Source organism: Cebidichthys violaceus, unplaced genomic scaffold (assembly GCF_023349555.1).
Source record: "Cebidichthys violaceus isolate CVI_PGR_0920_01 unplaced genomic scaffold, fCebVio1.0.p SCAF_49, whole genome shotgun sequence".
NCBI lineage: Eukaryota > Metazoa > Chordata > Actinopteri > Perciformes > Stichaeidae > Cebidichthys > Cebidichthys violaceus.
Window position 1 is genome coordinate 320,336 of NW_027176694.1, and position 21,028 is coordinate 341,363.

The 21,028-nt window shown below is 44.9% G+C and overlaps 2 protein-coding genes across 4 annotated transcripts; both read right to left on the minus strand.

Annotated features, from left to right (window-relative positions):
• Positions 1-410: 410 nt before the first annotated feature.
• coq3 (coenzyme Q3 methyltransferase) lies at positions 411-8,335 on the minus strand. Of its 2 annotated transcripts, none has more exons than XM_068730072.1 (6): positions 8,112-8,335; positions 6,543-6,680; positions 4,553-4,652; positions 2,911-3,177; positions 1,059-1,218; positions 411-924 (listed from the first exon to the last, which is right to left on the minus strand). In XM_068730072.1, the coding sequence occupies exons 1-6, from the start codon at positions 8,279-8,281 to the stop codon at positions 737-739; spliced, it is 1,023 nt and encodes a 340-aa protein (XP_068586173.1). In that variant the 5' UTR covers positions 8,282-8,335; the 3' UTR covers positions 411-736. The 2 variants fall into 2 exon arrangements, with proteins under 2 accessions (XP_068586173.1, XP_068586174.1); XM_068730073.1 differs by having other exon boundaries at positions 8,068-8,217.
• A 581-nt stretch (positions 8,336-8,916) lies between these two features.
• On the minus strand, positions 8,917-16,088 carry pnisr (PNN-interacting serine/arginine-rich protein). Of its 2 annotated transcripts, XM_068730091.1 has the most exons (12): positions 16,026-16,088; positions 15,359-15,467; positions 15,014-15,190; positions 14,484-14,728; positions 13,918-14,080; positions 12,938-13,128; positions 12,637-12,777; positions 12,439-12,538; positions 11,768-11,821; positions 11,148-11,342; positions 9,826-10,927; positions 8,917-9,284 (listed from the first exon to the last, which is right to left on the minus strand). In XM_068730091.1, exons 2-12 carry the CDS (start codon positions 15,444-15,446, stop codon positions 9,251-9,253), a joined length of 2,490 nt encoding a protein of 829 aa, XP_068586192.1. In that variant the 5' UTR covers positions 15,447-15,467; positions 16,026-16,088; the 3' UTR covers positions 8,917-9,250. The 2 variants fall into 2 exon arrangements, with proteins under 2 accessions (XP_068586192.1, XP_068586193.1); XM_068730092.1 differs by lacking the exons at positions 8,917-9,284; positions 9,826-10,927; positions 11,148-11,342; ... (1 more) ...; positions 12,439-12,538; positions 12,637-12,777 and having other exon boundaries at positions 13,040-13,128; positions 14,548-14,728.
• Between the last annotated feature and the right edge of the window lie 4,940 nt (positions 16,089-21,028).

Here is a 21,028-nt window from a genome sequence, read left to right on the forward strand (position 1 = left end):
GCACCGCTGTAGCCCAGCTAAATATGTGGGAGTCTCCAGTTCTCCTTCATTATCAATACAGTGGTTTTCATTATTAGTCTGATACAAATTTAAATAACATAAAGTAGTATTTCTTGGTTGGTTTTCTTGGACCCCTGAAAGCCATCATGCGGTTCAGACTCTGTTTTGTTAGCTGCTGCATCAGAGAGAAATATCTCTGCAAGCACTTACAGCCGGTCACTGGTCTCTTTAAGAACATCATGCGTGCCTTATTCTCTGCCACAGGCTTGATTTGTATTATGTAATGCTTCCACACATTACAATCCCAGAGGAGGAGACTGCCTGCTGCCCTGCCCTGCCCCCCCATGTGTGGACACATCTTCTACGGGCTTGAGCATAACCAACACGAGATATTAATCCCTCCTCAGTAATGCAACTTTTTGAAAGGACCATTTTAATAGGGGATATGGTAGATCACAAAAATAATTAATCTTAAAATAAAAAGCGGATTCAGTGCAGAAATACTGAAAATGATGAACTCTGAAGTTACACAAGCTCAAACACTAAACATTCCTTTAATTAACTGCTTGCATCACTTCACAGAGAAGGCTGATAGAAAACCAAAAGCGTGACTTTGGTTTCTCTAATTTTATCTCAAGGCCGTTCGTCCCTCTCCTTTAACGACCTCAGTCTCATTTCACATCTGAATGTTATTTTTTTGAATTCTATTTCCTGACTCGGTCCTCAGTCGTGTGGCTCAGCTGTGCGCGGCTCCGGCGTGGTCCTCTGGGCGGGAGCCTCCGTCCTCGGCCCGGTCCGCGTGGGGCTCGTCTCTCACCTTGACAGCGTGGAGGGCGTAGTTGATGGCGGTGCTGTTTGTCCAGCTCCAGGCCCCTGATGCGGGGTTGTACAGCATCCCTTGGACGGACTGCACCGAGAAACCATCTGAGAGACGTTGACGAGATGAAAGAGGGCGTGACCTACAACATCTGTCGTTTGTCGTTTACAGAAGAAGAAAAAAAACACACTTCATTCTGCTTGTGCTCTTTTCCCCAAAAATGGAAATTGGAGGGACTTACTGGACTCCAGGAGGCGCTCCAGGTCTACAGGGCTGATGAACTTTTCCCAGTCGTGCGTCCCGCTGGGAACGATGCGCAGCAGCTGCTCGGCTACAACAATACCCAGTATGTACGACAGGTTGGTTTTATTAAGAGTAGTGATGAAGAGAGAGCCGCCTGGCTGCACAAAAGGAAAAGGAACCGCTTGAATTCATAACATATTAAAGATTCACAGCTTTTACTGGTGATAATGCTTCCGAATATAATTTACAATGACATCACATCCTTACAGGTGCTTTGCACACAAGGTGAGGTGCTGCTGCTCCCTGAATCATAAGAGTATTTATAGAATGGATTAGATGGACAGTGTGAGAGACCAGAGAGGAGCGGTGCCAAACCTCAAAGTTCAACCGAGGTCAAGATTAACAATTTCAACAGGAGGGAGGAGAGGAGGGAGGAGAGGAGGGAGGTGAGGGGACAGGGAGAGAGAGTGGGAGAGAAAGGAAATAAAAGCGGGAGAGTGCAGTCGAATGAATCCAAACACAGGAATTCATGCTAACGCATCCCGGCATCGGTGCCCTGAAGCAAGATAGAGTTTAAAGCTGTTTTTTTTAATAAAAGAGCAGAAGTGAGGGATTTGCGCCAGAGAAAGAGAGAAAGTCCAGTCTAGGGTTGCAAAACATCTGGAATATTAAAAAAGGTGGAAACTTTTTATGGGAGATAACAACAGGAATAAAAAGGAAATATAGGAGTTATTTGCTCAGGCTGTATTTACCAATGTGGAGATAGAAACACACATTTAACTATAAGCAGACATAATAAATGAAGTTGCCAAATAAATCCATTCATTTGTCAAATACATACAGCCAATGTGAAGTGGGCCATGTGGTGAACTAGCTAGGGAGCAAGTTAATTAAACGGGGAAAGTACTTAGTAACTGACAACGTGGTCAATGTTCAAACTTAGGGTTTAAAGTGAACAACTCATTTAGAAAAGAACTGATTTGAAATGAAGAATGAATGGAAACACATTCATTAAATTCCCTTAACGCTCAATCAGATAGCTGTCAGAACTAGCGGAAGGTGTTAAGGCGTCGTAAACCGTGTACTTTACCTTAGGCCACTATCTGCTGGTTTAACCGAAACATCATCAAGGCTTAGACAGTAGTGTGGGCTGCACATGTGATGGGAGAACGCAATGTGCATGCGGAAGAAGTCCTGTTTAACGGGCTGCTGGCACATAGTCTGCACACGTGATAGAAGAGTGCGCTGCTGAATGTAGCACATGGTTACAGTACAATTCAACCGGCACATAAGACCGAGCATTGCTTTTTAAAAATTGTATTTTACCTTCCGGATAAGTTCACCTTTAGAAGTGATCATTTTTATATTGAAATAGTGCAAGATTCCTTGGAAATGCTCCGGATATGTGCCGAACTCTTTGCCACACTAGTCCATTCGTGCCGAAACCAAATGCAGCGGCATTAAGTGAAGATTAGGCTGTCTTTTTTTTTTTTTTTTTTTCTCCTCTCTCTCTCCAGCCCTCTGGCCCTCTGATCTGGGAGATTACAGTCATCTGGTCTCAGTATTGATGTACAGCTTTCACTAAAGCTCGTCTAGGTCCGATGCAGCGCGCACATAAAAACACATGCTAACCTATTCCCAGTGAAACACAACAGATGCAAACAAAACAAAACGGGACAAAAAAAAAATCACCATCTGCACGTTGGCGTACGCTCAGATGAGCACACAGACACAGACTGTGTCGGTGCAGAAGTATCAGACGTGAGCCAACAGCTGGAGGAAAACACACACACACACACACACACACACACACACACACACACACACACACACACAATCCCGGGACACACCTTCAGCACGTGGTTGCAGCAGGAGGCGAATGTTTCCAGGTCGGCCAGATGTTCCACCACCTCGGAGGCCACGATAGCGTCGAAAGGGTCCGCCCCCTGCTCCTCCCCCTCTCCCCCCAGCTCCGCTGAGAGCTCCTCCAGAGTGCTGGCCCGGTAGCAGACCCGGTTACGAAGGTCCGGGTCGATGGCCGAATGCAGCTGGGCCGTACCGATGCTGTTGCCGACCGGATCTATACCCAACACGTTAGCCCCCAGGCGACCGAGGGGCTTGTGAAGGAGAGAGGAGACAGAGAAAAGTCAAAAGTGGAATCTACTGTATGTCAATTCTTTAGGAACACTGGGGACTGCAGCTGTTCCTCAGACTACAGTTCCCATAAGCCATGTTACCGTCTGCGATGTAGAGGATGTTGATACTTGTCACTCTGCCAATTCAACTACGGACTGTAAAACTGTTAAAACACACAATTAAACATACGGTTGAATTAAGCACCGTCATCATTTATTATGAGTCATTACATTAACTGGACTTCATGTAAGCTAGAATTAATGGAGGTGCTTACAATTAAAAAAAATTGGTTTTAATAATACGTTCTCACACCATTTTACATTTTTTTTTGTAACAGATGTAGTCTTATTAATAGTAATTATGTGTTGTGTTATAGTTTTGGTGGGAGTTTGAGTAAGAAAACAATTCATGGAATGTAAAAGATGTGGTGTCAACACTGTTTAGAGAAAATGTGTGTTTACAAAAGAACATAACAGCGATTTTTAGACCAGGAGATGAGCGTCAGACGCGTTCGGATGTGAACTACATCGCCCTCTTGTGGACAAACGTGAAACAACGGGCCCGTGTGGTGAGCTGCACTTGCCCAGGGGCCGATCTCTATCCTCCCACAGCTCATCCCTTCTGATGGGAAGAGCTGTAGTGACAAGACCCCCAGAGACACAACAGCAGCTGCAATCCTAACAGACACGTTGTGTTTTCTTTTTATGAGAGAGTGTGTGTGTGTGTGTGTGTGTGTGTGTGTGTGTGTGTGTGTGTGTGTGTGTGTGTGTGTGTGTGTGTGTGTGTGTGTGTGTGTGTGTGTGTGTGTGTGAACATGACAGCCTGTGTGACAGAGCCGTAGAAGCGCAGGACCTGATTTTGTCTTCTCAGATCACGCCACACAGCTGGTAGGTCCTCAGTTCAGATAAAAAGGCAGAGACGGACATGTCCCTGTCCCGGCTATCGACACTAACAAACGGATAAACAACTGTAAATGACCGACTGTCCGCTCCACCACACTGAGACCAGTCAGATCAAAAGAGAGGGAGAACTAAGCTGACGTTTAAATGTTCTTTGGCCACTGGTATTCATGTGAAAGGACTGGCTCTGTAATGTGGAAACGCTGAAAGCACAATCTTGACCGCTATCTGAAACGAAAAGACTTGATCTCCGTAAACAGGTTTCACACGAACGCATGGATGCAGAACGACGTCGGCATTGGAAGCGTTCTGGTTTCTCTTTGTAGCAGCGAGAAAAAGGCAGCAATTAAAACCATTAGCGATGGAAACGGGGACGTACGGCGGGCTAAGAGGCTCGGCGGCGGCATGTCTTTGTTCGCGCTGGCTCTGCAGCTATTCTCACTAAACGCACGTTTACCTCTGTGAGCAGGCCTCCTCCGCAGCCCACATCCAGGATTCGGAGCCCTCCGAGCGGCTTCCCGGGACGAGGGGTTCTGTGCACATTCAGCAGGTTGTCCCTGGACAGGTACATGAGAAGTGGGTTCAATTTCAAAATAAAAGGTATCGCCGGATCAGGATTTTACACGACAGAGAGCACAGATATTGCCAAGTTGCATATCAAGAAGAAATGAACGAGTTAACATACACTAGTTGCATTAACATACATATGAATTACATTATTTACATTTTTGTAAACATTAGCATTGCGTCAAAAGGACAAGAAAAACAGTCTCTATGTCTTATTTCTGAAAACAAAGCGCCCTTTCTGCAGTCGGCCAACCAGACGGATGCGAGCGCTCTTAAAACACCCACAGTCGACGTTCCGCTGCTCAGCATAAGGAGGTGGATGGGAGGTTGGAGCACACTTACACCCTCCACTGTCACAACCATCTCCATCTCACCGTGAGCCACAGTGTCTGCCAGCTAACGACCGAAAATATCCTCTGGCTACGAACTCATCCCCTCTCATCGCTCCTGCCTCCCTTCCTCCCTCCCTACCTTCCCTTCCTCCCTCACACACTGTCTGACGAGTGTCCGCCTCAGGCGCTGTACATGTGCAGAGCAGGCCGAGATCTGGGTATGCATCGTCCTCGTTAAAGCTCTGCTGGGGCACTAGAGCATCCGTGCAAACGGTGAGGGAGAGAGGATTAGGCGTTGGCAGATAATCCACCTAACTAGCTCCCAACATCACCGGAGCACAGAGGGCCGCCGACGAAAAGCTGCTTAGCCTCAGTCTGGAGAGGAGCGTGAAGCCACCTCCACCTGATGAGCCATTATAAGAGCCGTTATTCTGGAGATACAAAAAAACATCCGACTCATCAAATTACTGTTTTAAGCGCCGTTCAAAATGAAGACCTTTGTTACTTTTTTTTCCCTCGACAATCCCTTTCATTTGAAGTCGTATCAAAATCGATGCCAGATTTCAAATGGAGAACAAAAAAAATATTATAGTATTTTAATATATTAAAGTATGGTGGTAAGTTGTCACAACAGAGTTTCAATGTGCAAAAATATTATGGAATAAAAGCCGAACTGACTTGCTTTGAACAGAGAATGAAGCCCTTTAATACAAAGTGCAAAACGCTAAAGGGTTATTGCTAAACGTGTGTTTGAATGACATTTTTTGCTTGTTTTGACATTAACCAGGAGAGAAGCAGTGCAACAAAATTGCTAATTTCTTCAAAGAAGAAAAAACATTACAGTCATTTTTTTTTTTTTTAATTTTACTGTAGATTTAGACGATTAAATATATAAGCAATTTAAATATTTAAGGTTTGCTGATGACTTGATTATCTGTATTCACAGTATCCAATGATTAAAACCAAAAGTTTATAAAAGTCAGGATCGGCTGCATCTTAGTAGGACCGTCTGAAGCTAAAAGGTGCCGCAGCAACAGTAGCTGCTGCGCCTCATTTAGACTCACCCTGAGGGCGGACAAATCAGCCACACTCAGACGTGCACTGGGTCTGTCACACTGTCACCACACACACACACATCACCACCGGGGGGGGGGGGGGCAGCGAGGGGCTCGTGGCTGGATGGGTAATGTAATGATTATCTTGTGGGGGGGGCCCCCTACAGCAGATCTTATCAATCAAAACAGACGCAGCCGGCCCCCTAAAACAGTTGAAATGCTATTTGTTGAAATGTGCTGATGTGTGGAGGAATCCTGTCACTTTCAATCCATGCTGCTTCTATGTAGCCCTGATGGGTTTTTTTTTTTTTTTTTTTTTTTTTTGCTCTCAAATACCACAAGGCTGGATCTCCTCCAGGTCATGTTTTGCCACAGTTGCTCGACGCCTCTGCCGATCAATCCGGCGTCGACAGAGACTCGGACGCGACATCTTGGCATTTAACAAAAAAAAAAAATGCGACTATTGAGAAGCATATCATGGGCAAACACGCACCGTACGAAAGGCACCCTCAGGTCATTCAACGCATGTAGAGCTGCAAACTCTCCTTGTTCATCCCACCACTTGCCGGCCAGTGACTGGAACCTCCTCACCTCATCGGGGTCCACTGTGGTTTGGGAGGCTGACCGAGCACTGTGCATGGTAAAAAAAAAAAAAGAAAAGAAAAAAGGATTACAAAAATAGATATATATCTATTTTTGCAGCTGACATTTACAGTTGCCCTCAAAATTATTCAACCCCCATTTGCAAATTAGGTTTATTGGCAAAATTTACAAACTTTCAGCTGTTTTCAATGAACAACAATACTATCACTACAAGTGGTTTCAACACAAAATGGCACTTTCAATGACTACTGCAGTCTCAGTTATTCAACCCCTTCATGACGAGCATCTTTAGTACTTTAGTAGAGCACTCTTTTGCTGTTATGACGTGACGCATAGCCAGACGCATGGTTCTGACAGCGTTCCTGAGGAATCTCAGCCCATTCCTCATGAGCAGTGGTCTCCAGCGCTCTAATATTCTCGGGTTTGCGTGCTGCGACCGCCTTCTTCACATCCCACCAGAGATTTTTCTGCGGGGTTCAAGTCAGGTGACTTGTGACGGCCGCTCTAGAATCTTCCAGGACTTTTTCTGGAACCAAGCCCCGGTGGACTTTTGGGGTATGCTTGGGATCACTGTCTTGTTTCCATTGTGCTTGTGGGTCAGTAGTGATGTCCGTCTCGGGGTTCTGGCACGGAGACCTTCAGCGTTTAGTCTGCGCCTCACTGTGGAAACTGAAACCTCAGTGCCTCCTGCCACCAAGTCCTGCTGCGGGTCTTTTGCAGTCACAGTGTGAACTACGCTTCCAACGGTATCTCTAGGAACATTCAGTGCCTTTGCTGTCTTTTTGTGTCCTTTTTCCTTGTTTGTGCAAGGCAATGATCTCTTCTCTAACGCCTGATTTGCAAACGTGTGCTCTTATGATACATGAGCTGGAGGCCATTGCCCATGAGGAATGGGCTAAGATTCCTCAGGAATGCTGTTGACTACACTGCAGTAGTCATTGAAAGTGGCATTTTGTGTTAAATCTGGAGAAACCACTTGTAACATTAGTTAGCTATTTAAATTGTCCTTGTTTCAGTTTGTACATGTTGCCAATAAACCTAATTTGCAAATGGGGGTTGCATAACTTTGAGTGCAACTGTATAATGGAAACATTAATTAACAGGTTAATCGATGAGGAGGGAAATGTTTGACTGGTTGCAGTCCTAGTTCAAAGTCTTTCTTATACTTGGTAAATATCCAAGCCTCTAACAAGATCTTAAGAGCGTCACTGCGTTTTAGGCAAATGCGAATAAATGTCGAATATAATATGTCGAATGGTTCAAATTGAAAAGGTGTTCGACCTTTCTTTGATTCGGCAGCTTGAAGACATTTTGGGGTTACAGTTAGTCCCATTCAGAAAGATTTTTAAGGAGATAAAAATGTTGCACACGTCCCCCTCCCTTAATACAGATGCAAGAAGTCGTACAGAAGTTACCGTGAACCGAGTGGCCCCACTGACCACTGGTGTGGCCTGTGTACCTGGTGTGACATGTCACGACGTGTCGACGGGTCTTCAGACAGGCGCGCTCCTGCAGCCACAGTGTCCGCTGTTTACACACCGCAGTCCAGCTAAACGCGCTCCGTCCCGCCGCGGTCGTCTGACGGCTGCACAGCCCCAGCATGAGGCGGTTCAACTTATTCGCGTACATGGTGCCCTGACGGTCTGCCAGCTAGCTACTGACAATTTTGCTCTTGACTGTTTGACCAACAGTGCGCACGTGTTTTCTGCTCGGGCAGAAACAACCTACACTTTGGTTCCTACCGGTCTGACACGTAAAAGTTGCCCTTCCCGACAGGGAAACAAGCCTTTGAACACTGTAGGAAATATTGTATAAAGCAATTTACTTGCTCGTGTAATATATTCGTGCCTATTTCACGGTTTATGTCATGAACGTTACAAACACTGATGCTTAGCCAGCTTTCAGAATAAGCTTGAAGTATTTATGCTGTAATGTAAACAGAGGTTTTCAGGTTTGTTAAATGACAGCATCTTTTTAGAAATACGTCTCATCTTCTCATGAGGAATTATACTGTTTCAAACTGCTTTAAGGCCATATCTGCATTGCGGTACTTTTTAACAGAAAAAAAATAAATCAAGCATTTCATTCATATACATGTATGTAGTCAGCCAGCTTAAATATGAGCCAGTATAAACCCACAGGGAGCCATAGCGACTGTCCCGTGATGTTGTGTTGACGTACTATTGTAACTTTATGAATCCTCCTGGTGTCAAAGAGGCTTATTATTGTATGTGGCATTAACAAAAAGAGACAGTGAGGCAAGACAATGAACAAACAGTTTTATTGACATCTTACAATAATTTTTGGAGGAAAAAAAAAAGTTAATTGTTTTACGGTTTAAAATGATACAACTTGAGTCATTTCTTTTTAGTGTCCACTGAGGCTTATTAATCTTTGCATAATGATACAAGTGAAAACTCCTACCATTGAAAAAGTCTTGTTCTTCAGTCACACTTTTAAAAACAACAACATATTTACAAAGATGAGAGATGTAAGAGGGGGTTCACCTACACAACTGCCTCTATAATGAGACAAGCCTGTTCAACTCATGGAATTTAAAATGGCAAAGTGCACAGATCAGGAAGTTAACTGTGCTCCTCAGCGTCTGCTACGACGGGAGGGGGATGTTGACCTGAAAGAGAGGCGTTGACCTAACGTTAATACTGCACCAATCGCACTTAGCCACTCAGACTGAAAAACACAAACATGCACAAACACCCCCCCCTCCCACCAGACACACTGTACTCCCAGAGTACCAAAACAACTGTACAGAATATCCATAAAAAGGTTTGTTCTGCAGACTCTAGAGAAGGCTTCCTTTCTGGGCAGGAACACACATTTTAACAAGGTGCTACTAAACAGACTCTACCAAAACAAAAGGGGGGGGGTGTGGAGAACTCATGTGGCTATTGTTAGACATTCAAAACTGGCATTTTGCATTTGATAGATAAGACCATCAGGAAGCATGAAAGGCCTTTATTGCATCAGACTTGAGCGTACACAGTAAAGCAGAAGTGACTGCAGTTGACAGTACATTTTCATAATATTCAGTCACAGATTGCCTTTTTAAAGTTATTGCAAATATACAGATTAAAAAGGACTCCAGCAAAATCACAATGAGACACACAATGAAAACATACAGTAGGAAAAAAAGGGAAAAAAACGAATACTACCTTGATCGCGACTTAGACTTGTGTTTGCGGCTTGCCTTCTTACCAGACTTGTGATATTTTTCCGTCGACCTTGAACGACTACGTTTGGATTTTTTAGATTTCTTTTCCTTGCTAACTTCCGGGGTGGGGGACCTACTTGAGTCAGAGTCTGAGCGCTTCTTGCTAGCTTTGGCGGAGCCCTTCTTGCTGGCTTTGCTATCCTGCCGAGAGTGCTTGTCACTCTGAGCGTCCGTGCACGAGTCACTCTCTTTCCTTTTCTTCGATTTGCCATTCTCCTCGGTCACTACAGAGCTTCCTTTATCTTTTTCCTTCTCCTTGGCCTTTGGCTTTTCTTTCTTTTTATCCGACTCTTTCTCCTTATCTTTCTCCCTCTTTTTCTTGTCTTTCTCATGGCTATGACTCCTTTCCCTCCCCCTCTCCCTGTCTTTGCTGGAGGCCTTCTGCTTGTGTTTGTTGCTACGACTGCTGTCTCGGCCATCCCGGCTCCTTTTCCTTTCCTTTTCCTTCTCCTTTTCTCTCTCTCTGCTGCGACTGCGGCTGTCTCTCGCCCTGGCTCTGGCCCTGTCTCGCTCTCTGGATCTGGATCTACTCCTGCGGCCCCGGCGCTCTCTGGAGTCGCTGCGTTCTTTCTTGTGGCGGCCTGACCTCTCGGCGCTGCTCCTCCTCCTGTCCCTGACCTTCTCACTACGATCGCCGCGATGCCTGTGGGAGCTGTGGCTGCGGCTGCGCCTACGAGCCTTGTGGGAGGAGGAGCGGCTACGCCTCCTCTTCCTTCGCGGGGAGGAGGATCGCGATGAACTGCGGGAAGACGCTGAGGAAGAAGAAGACGAGGAGGAGGAAGAACGGCGGCTACTGTGGCTGGAAGTGGAGCGGGAGCTGCTGCTGTGACCGTTGGTTGGGGAATTGCTGCCGCCTCGCCCTGATCGCTCCTTCCCTCTGCCCGGGTGCTTGCTCTCGCTACCCTCCTTCTCACTACGGGACCTACGCCTCTCTACCAAGGGCTCCGCCTCCCTCTCCTTTACTTCCTGTTTGTGTGGATTCTCTGGCTGGCCCTCATCATAATCCCCCTTTTCTCTGCTCAATCTCTCCTTCGCCATCTCTTCTGTAGAAACAAACAACAAAGATACATATGAACAAGGAAGCATCAGGTGCTGTAAAGACTAGAGACACTACACACCTTTCACACTATGGTTGTTATCTTGAGTGACGTTCAAGATGAGATCAAGTCAGCACTAAATTTAATCTTCTGGTCACACTTTGAGCTTTTGCAGATACGTTGACTGAACTTCAGATGTAACTGAGACATGAGCATCGTGTCTTACCACGTGCAAGCAGAGCCTCCTGTGCTTGTTTGTCTTGCAGCTGCTGCGTCTCCCGCTCTTTGCGACGGAAGGCGTCCTGCTTCTCTCGGATGCGGTGGCGCAACTCTTCCTCGTCTGTGTCGGAGGATTCAGACCCTCGCACGCTGCGTTCGTCCTCGTCGTCGCTCTCGTCTGAACCATAGTCACCAAGCCCACCTGCCACAACAGAACCCCCGGGTTGTTGAGTGTTGGTCAGGACAGAGATTATGTTCTCACAATCAGGTTTCACTTTTGAAAACCCTCAATCCCAACCCAAAGTCCCCCATGAAAGGCACTTAATCCTGTATAACTTGATATTTCACACTGATAACGCCCTTAAAAACAAACTCATACATATAGACCGTAAAAAAAAATAATACTGGAAATTCTTTGATTTCAAGAGCATGCTTCTATCATCAAAGTGCAAGACTAAACCCAAATCCATCACTGAGATTCCACTTCTAATGAAATGAATCTTTAAACCCAGGAAGAGTATTTGGGTGTTATGGCTTGTGCAAACAGCTTCAACACTCCGCCAATAACTAGAAATATAAATACTTCCCCCTCCCTCCCCTCCCGGTGACAGAAAAGGGAATACTCACTGAGACCAGTCAGAGAAGCCAGTGCACTTGACTGTGCCAGCTGTTTTGCAGGAGCTTTGATTCACATCAACAACAGGAACAACATGTTAAAACACATACGGCCATTTTCTCATAGGCAAGAGTCGCTAGAGAAAGGGGGGGTCACAGATAAAGCACTATTCACAAGAGCTGCCATTGGTAACAAGAGAAAAGAAAAAAAAAATTGGAGAAAAGAGAGAAGGTTAACAAACACAATTCTGTCACACAATCCAAGACAAAGAGTCGCACAGGAGGGAAAGAACCACTCTGTACTAATGCACAGTCACTTCAATGGAGGAAGTCCATTGTATCTAAAGGTGGATGCTGGTCAGATTCAATGCCGAGACTAAATTCACTCATGTCATAGTCTTTCAGCAGGACCTTCAATACCATGTACCAGAACAGCAGGTTTTCAAATACTGCTTGTGAAAAGCATCGCTCTGCTCCCTCTCCTTCTGATGCATTAGCAGAGAATGGTTGAAAATGCTTATCAGACATATTCCCATGTCTGTCGCTCAATCACCCTCGTTTATAGGGCTTAACTGAGTTTCATTTAAATAGATTATTATGCACATGATGGATTCTCTTCAGATTTAAATACGTCTTGGTGACAAGCATAGATGATGCATTATCTGGGAAAATCAAGAGCAGACCTCGAGTGGCTTTGCGGTGAGTCTCTTTGGCCACATGCTGGATCTCTTCATTGGTGACCTCGAGAAGGATCTCTGTCAGAAGTGTTTTAGTGATGATCATCTAAAGACGAGGAACACAAACATAATATTCAATATTTCCAGTCAGATCAACTACAACCGTCTCCATGCAGAAAAGATCATCTGAATGGTCAAACTGACCAGCTGGAACTCCTTTTCCTCCTCCGTCATTTCAGGCTCACTGTCCTCTGCAGGAGGCGATGGGCTCCGACCGGGAAATTCTTTCTTGATGGAGACCTTTTCTTCATCGTCTTGGTCGTCATTCCCCTCATCATCACTGTCCTGATGCATACGGAGGAAAGGACTGATATTCAACCAACAAGCATGTGCCAAAGAAAACGATTCACGACCCTGAATGTACATCACCAACGCAACACAGGAAGCCTAAACTGTTTTTCAAAGTAATCCATTTTACTGTCAAGGCCGGGAATGTGTTACTTACAAATTTACTCTTGCGGGGCACACGTGGCCCGTCACCTTCCTCTTCTGCCTCGTGCGCTTTGCCGTCGTCTTTTGCCATTTTTGAACGCTCCTTCTCCATTCGCTCTCGCTCCAGCTTCTTCTGCTTCTCTCTGTCCATCTTTTCAAGGCCCTCTCGGATCCATGCAGGTAGTGTGCGCCTTTTTACCGCATCTGAGGTGGAAATACACGGTCAAAATATCCACATACTGCCATGTTGTTCAGATGCATTAACCCATTTTGAGTCTTTATACACTCGTTTACAGCAACTTGGAAATTAACATTTACCATGCTGACAGTTTCCTGAGCTGAGCTGTGATCTGTGTTAACCCGGCTACAATGAGCTCATGATCTGAACACTGTATGTTACATCTTCAATTACTCATTTGGATTATAAAATGTCAGTAAGAACTGAACTATAGCCCATCAGAGTTCCTAGAGCTCAAGATGATGCCATGAAATTGCTCCTTTTATCCTGCCGGCAGATGAAATAAATAACGGACGAAATGTCTGTTGGGAAATATGCTAAGTAAATAACTCAATTCATTAATAGCATATCAAGTAGCCTAATCGGATGCTTGGCAAGATGCAGGGCAACAGCACAGCTTGGGTACAGCGGGTTAAATTCCACACGGCCTGTAAAACAATCATGAGGGAATTTGGGGAAACGGATGGGAAATCCTATGTCCGGTGCAGGGCATGAGTGGAGCTGAGAGAATTTCTGCTCCTCACTGTGCCCTCATATCCCTGCTCAAAACCGCTCCACTCAAATGACCCACCGCACGCTCCAAAAAAAGAAAAAAGCTGCGTTGTATTTAACTGAAGGAAGTACCAAATATCATTTTTTTTTAACATTCAAAGCTTCTATTGAGATTTTCAAATGAAGCACTGCATAACAACGTCACCCTAAAACAAAATCCTTAATTTGATGGCTGGCTATTAGTGGAGTGAAAACACACTCACCTAGCGTTGCTGGGGCCTCCTGTTTGACAGGGAGCTGGATAGGGGATCTGGGCCGGTCTCTGAAGCCGGTCGGTCTGGTATCCCGTCTGTTCTGTGGAGGACCCTGCCAGTAAGGGGAGTGGAAGCTTGTGGGCGTGGGGGCGAAGGAGGAGGCGGCTCCATGCTGTGGAGAGACGGCACAAACTGAAAATTAGAGCCGGTTCAAAGTACATAAGGTCGTCTGTTAACTGCCACCGAGTGTCGGGTCGCCGTTGTCTTTCCCCAGATTTAGTTAGCTGTCCATCCATCACTCCTGACTGGGCTAGAATGTCTGTTTGGTTTAAAAAAAGATTTAGAAAAATAAAATGAAAAAAATAAATAAAAAATCAGCTACTAAATACAACCAAACCATGCTGGATCCTCAACAAGCCAACACTTTCCTCTGCAGCGCATCAAAGAGAGCAATGACTGACACACCTAGATGCTGGGACCCGGCACAGTTTCTATGGATTGCTCCTTCTCGAGTTACTTGGTAGTCACACTAAAACCCGAACGCTTCAACAGTTTCTACTGTAGCATCTGCATACCTGATAATCAAACTGGTTCATGGCCATGGGGGCCATGGCGTAGCTGTCGGGCTGTGCCCCATACCCATGGCTGTTCTGGGGGTAAACCCCGTGGTGGGCTTCAGAGTTGAACTCCACGCTGTCCTGGCTGTTGCTGTCCTCGCTGGGGTTCACCACATCCATCGGTCCTGACCCTGGAGGGATCCAGGCCTGGTCAGGGGGTGGAGGAGGCGGAGGAGGAGGGGGCTGGCCATGCATTCCCCATTCTGTTTATGACAGCATAATTAATAAACAGAAGCCAAAAGTAATGCAAACATAAATGTGAACACACAAAATAATCTACTCAAAAAGGTATCCAGCGGTTTATCCACGTGCAAACAAATGAAAGATCACAAATCGTGTCAGAAATCACACTAATTATCTTCAGTCTAATAAATGATAGTAAGCCGCTATTAAACGTACTGACTTTTCTGCACCATTTCCAGAACCCCCCAAAAAATTAACAAGGACAATGGTGAAACTTGCAACGATCAAAGGGGTTAAAATTGTACCTGGCTGCCACATTCTGCCAAATGCTGGGTCGCCCTGGAAGGCGCCGTGGTTGCCTTGTCCAACTGATTCAAGGCCAGGGATGTCCTGGCCATTGGGCTGAATGTTTGGCTGCTCTGGCCCCGTTGACTCCTTTTGGGCTATCCACGCTTGTGCCAGGGCAGCCCAGTCCACTTGACCTGCACACAGCCAGAAAAATACACCCATGCAGAAGGTATTACAGGTCTAGTGAAACCCGATTGATCATGTCTGTTTGAGCAGTGGGTAGATGTGCAAAGAAGCCCTGCTGGGGAACACTTCTTTTGAAGAAAAATGCTTTTCATAGCGCATGTACAGCGTTCACAAACCTGGATCTTGCTGGTGCTGGAAAGACTGCATCCACTGCTGCTGGCTCAGAGGCCACTGCGGCCAGGGCTGTCCTCCCTGGTCCCACATCACTCTCCTCTGGATTTAACACTGAAATATCAAGGCCAGCTAGAGTTACATGTGCACCATCAGCATCTCTTTTTACACGACGAGGACTGCAACGGTTAATGCGCTATAACGTTACACTTGGGTCTCCTCTACCGGCCAGAAAAGAGCGATGGTTAGCTTCGAATAAACGTAAAGTGCTAACCTTACATCTAGCTGACCGGGTAGCTGTATTTAGCGACTCGTTAGCTGGAAACCATCCCCCCTCCCCCCCCGTTCATGGTGGAAGCCAACACTAGCGTTATGTGGTATGGGCTAACGGACTGTGTCATTAGTGACGCATGATACTGAAATAAACTTTGGGCCAGTGAAATCTCAACCTCGTAAGCTGACTGTGGTCATGCAATTGTGAGCTAAGGAAGCTAGCCCAAGCTAACGTGAGCTAAGCTAAAAAATAAAATAAAGCTAAAAGATAGTTGCATCATTTAGGTTATCTTCACGGATGAAAACATGTGCGTTAACATTGAAATTAAATAATATGCTGTTGGGAAAGTGTTACAGAAACTTCTACCAGCGCTGTGCTTAGAGTAACGTAGTCCCCACCTTTTCCAGACGGGTTCTCTCCAGCTCTGCGGTTCTGAATCAAAATGGCTGCTCCTGTGGACTACACGAAGGAAGTGTGAGTCGAGGTAATGCTGCCTTCAGAGGCGGTCGGGAATTTCTATTATCTCCCATTTATTCTTTCCTGTTCCGAAATTGCGTCGTATTTGTAGTTTACACTTTTAAGCTTAATGTGACCAATGTAGTTATCGGTGTATTAACTGTTGCTACAATGCAACTCGTCTTGGTTTATTTTTGGCAGATTTGGGGGTGAATTACTTAGTTAAACCATCAGTTGCACACATGCAGGCAGTTTCTCCACTTAACCGACGAGTTTACTACGACTTCTTCAATTCGAGGAAGGAGCTTACGAGCAGCACGTGAAGGCAGCATAGGGACAGCGAGACATTTAGATGCTGATGAGGTGGATGATAATGAGCACAATGATGCTGAACAAATTAAAACGTGTATAGAAGTCACTCAGGGGATTGCTGTAATTAAAATCTAAAAAGTATGCGTTAAAAGTACCATGACTGTCAGACTAAAAATATTTAATATAATTTTAAAAAACAACTAAATTTCAACTTTGTAGATTTGGCTCTTTTTTTTTTTTTTTTTTTTTTTTTACAAAAAACACAGACCCACGTGTTTCTGTCCATTAAACCATGGACCTACTTACAATGAGAGCTAAGAAGAGTAGTTTTAATTGATAACCCACTTTTTAAGTGACCTAGACAATGGCAGATATTGTCAAAGCTGTTATGATGGGTTTTTTTGTTTAAAGCGATGCTGTGATCAAGTTTCATCACACTGTGATATGCATACTGTCATATGTATGACAGTTGTCTTGCCACTACTACTCAGAGAGCACCTTTGTTCATATTCTACAAGTTTTAGGTGAAGCAAGACATTTGGACCAGGTCTCTTGTTACAGTGATTCAGTAATTTGCAGTAGGTTGCAGTGCCAAAGAGCCACTTAGCAGTAACATGATTTTCACTCAAAACGTGTATTTTAATCCCATCTTGTCTACAAGAATAGAACATGAATAAAAAAATCTTAACAGTGTTGAACTATAATTTAATTTAAACAATTTTGTAATGAATTCAAAAGGCATTCATTTACAGGAGTGTTAGTCCAAAGTATTGTTACGAGTATAAACAATCCTTGTTTTAAATATTAAGTCCTCGGTCATAACAATATTTAGTCATATTGTCCAGCTTTGTCATTTCGCTGTAGTTTATGGAGCTGTATATCAGCCATTCACTACATAAGCACACATGTGGTCGTGGACATGTTCTGTGCTCATTCTCAGCATGTCTGATCGCACAAATGTAAATTGTGCACTTAAACTAGATTATTGTTGTCCCTTGGCAATCGCTGGTCAATCAGCTGACCTTTGAGCCAAACAGGTTTGGTTTCTAGAATCTATAGATTTCTGTGACTCAATTATCAGACACTCTCTGTAAATTCACTCACTCCTCGACCAGAACACACACTCTTCATTGGCATCAGGAAGGATCAACTGTGTTCGAGTACTCTGGAGTCTATCGTTGAACTGACTTTGCCGTCGCTTTGGCCGTTAAACCTGTTCTGTATTTTTCATATGATGCAACAAACTGTCCATGGAGTTGATTGAAGGAAGCCGAGGAGGCATCTACAGACCCATCAGGGTACGCGAGAGATTTTTAAAGCTGTTAACATTTTCAGACGGAGTTAAACCACAGAGTAACAAACCAATGAGCAACATTATTTCTTTCACAGGTGCTGTTTGACACAATCGTATACAAGCGGGCTCTGCAGATCTTCTGACTGGTGGGCTCTTATAAGGCTCAGGTAAGACCCGCCGTAGTTTCAAGTCTACACCGATATAAAAAAGAAGGTTCTCCTACATTGTGTCTGGTACTTGAACATAAAGACATGAGCTCTCTTGTTTGTTGTTTAGATCAGCGTTGGAAATACACGAGGGCAAAGGGCAAAACCGCCCCTAAGAAATATAATGAATACATGGAGCGCTTCTTAATACGGATGCCCCCGGCCGACCCTCTTAATCATGGCCCCAGTTCAGAGAGAAAACCCACAAAATAGAACCGGAGTCCTATTCCATTATTCCTAGCTGCGGTATTCAGGCGACCGGGCCTGCTTTGAACACAGTTAAGAGCATCGAGGGTGGGGGAATGATGCTGGTAGGGTTTGAGAAATGGAGCACCCGCCGTTATATGTTTTTGTTCTTTGTTTTGTCTGTCCTATCTGTATTTCCTGTACTAGGTAGGTACAACATGATTAAAGGTAACAACAAAAAAAATCTATAAATATGGTAAGTTATAATTATAAAAAAGAAAGAAAAGTTATAATTGTTAAGAGTTGTTTAACATTTTTTATAATAACAATAAATAACCACAAAGAAATAAGAATACAATTTAATATGATTGTCTGATTTATTGTTATGTTTGTCTTTTGTTAAAAAAATCTAAGAAAACACTTTGAATCTGTAGACTACTGCCTAATAGTCTTATTATTGCCATTTGATGACAATTGCTCATATACTGTAAGACTAAATAAGTGTATTTATTATTTTTCACGAGTTTCAAAAAGTGCCCCCAATTTCTTTTTTTTAAATGCCCCTGGACTTCAGTCAGTGGGGGCAAAAATTGCCCCCTAAAAAAATATGTAAATTTCCGACCCTGGTTTAGATCACACTGGTGCCTGAACTTTTGAGGCTTCAGCAGAAAGAACAGCTCCCCTCTGGGGTGACTGCTGAAGACGTGACTGAGCTGTTAGTGCAAGAGAGCAAAAAGCACACTGAGAGTGCAGTAAGTGAACACATGCGCTACACATTTACGTGATCTCTGCTCATGGACCAGTACAGATGACGCTCGTGTTTTCTCTCTGTTTGAAGGCTCTGTGAGTTCGACCCTGGAGGACTTTGATGAAGCTGACGCCAGGCCTCTTCTCAAGCTGGTATAAGTCCACGATCCGGAAAACAGCAGCTCGGAATCGACTTTTACGTGACGCTTGATGTATCCTGTGAATATGTCAAATCTGTTTCACACCTTGTTTCAGGTGTTTGAGGTGAACACCGGCATGAAGATGAGGGACGTTGAGTTTGAAGCCAGAAGGCTGCTCAAGTCGCCAGAGGCCATCTCTCCTCAGTTTCGGTGAGTCATAGTTTGACGCAGATTTACTCTGAGTTAGAGTACGCTGGTGTTTTTAAAACAAACATGGAACGGCTGTAACCTGCAGACATCCCAAAATCATCAGCCAGGCTCACGAGTATGCCGGGAGCCTGACAGAGCAGCGGCGGGAGTCGCCCAGCTCCAAACTGCTCGGCCCGCGGGAGGTGGTGATGGAGGTGGTTCCGAAAGTCCTGCAGGGCTTCTGGTTGCCTCTTCCAAACGCCTCCTTCAACATGCCCTCCAAGCAGCTCAGTAAAATGGCTGCAGGGGTCAAGAAAGCCACCGTTCTGCGCGCCATGCTCTGCCGGGTCGCCTTCTCCCGCTCCGTCAGAGACGACATGGTCCTGTCTGTCCAGGAGAAGGTCAGACGGGGTCACGCTCAGGACGTCCCGGTGAAGAGGCTCAACCGCTTCGCTCCGGAGATGCCGGACGCCATCACTGATGCTGCAGCTGGAGAGATCTGCGTGCTGTTTCAGCATCGGACTCGCACAAAAGTGTCTGTAAATGTGAACACTGATAAGGATTGCATCCAGCCAGCAGACGTGGTGGATGGTGCAGAGGCCCAAACCTCAGCTGAGGGTGTGAACGAGGAGCCGGGTCCGGAGGAGGACACTGAAGCAATCAGAGAAGCGGACTCCGCTGTCGTTACTCCACCTTGTGGCGACCTTGTGGAACAGCCAGCACCGAGCCCGGAGCCGAACTCTGCCGGGGCGTCGCCTCCACCACTTCCTCTCAGCCTCCGCGATGAGCCCTCCGTCATCCCTGCAGCGCAGGGGGTCCTGACCTCCAGTGCCGACCCTCTGGCCACCGCTGCCATTCACAATGGTTTGAACGACAGTCTGGATGAAGCAGAGGAACAGCCAGCGCTCGGCCCGCAACCGGACTCCGCTGCGGTTTCCTCTCCACCTCCTCCTGTGATCCCCGTTGATGAACCTCCTGTCAACTCTGCAGCGCGGGATGAGGCCATCATCACGGAGCAGCCAGTCAAGCTGGATGAATCATTCAACGCCACGACAGGTAAGAGTTGTTACTCATGTCTGAGGCGTCAGGTCCATTCACACTGCTTAACCGTTACTTCTGCTGTGATGAGTTCAGGCGATGACGGTCCTTTGCTTTTTCAGAGGTCAAAAGGGCAGAGATGAGGGGGGTCGGCTGCTTCTTCAGCTGGCTGCAAAAATACGTCTACTGCTGCGTCCTGCCTGAAGACGACGCAGAGGCAGCATGACACCGTCTCTGTAAAATATTATTTTAGTTAATTTTATTATCATTAAATAATATTATTTTAATATTATTTAATAATAATATTATTTTATTATTATTAAATAATATTATTTTAATATTATTTAATAATATTACTTTATTATTATTATTAAATAATATTTTATTTAATAATAATAAAATATTATTATTTTAAAATATTATTTTAGTGCGTGTTGTATATAGTTGTAATCGTCAGCTTCATTTGTTGTGAGTGAATAAAACTGTTTTAACATTAAGACACGCTACAGGAGTTGTGTGTTACATACTTTACAGTGCACATATAATACTGCTTATACTGTATAGGTTTAGTTTGAATGAAAGTGCATCTGGAAGTTTACTGAAAAAAACAAGCGAAGAATTGCACAGAAAAGACTTCAGCAACAAAACATTTCATTCACTTAACCCCTGATATGGGTACGGATTTTAATATTATTATTCAATGGGTTTTATTTTCCATCTTATGTAATGCATTATATGTATTCTATTTCATCTTTTTGACTTTAATCTTTATCTATCTTCCATTTTCATGTAATCCCAGATCCTGTATACTGAGCATACAAACGTTAGATGCT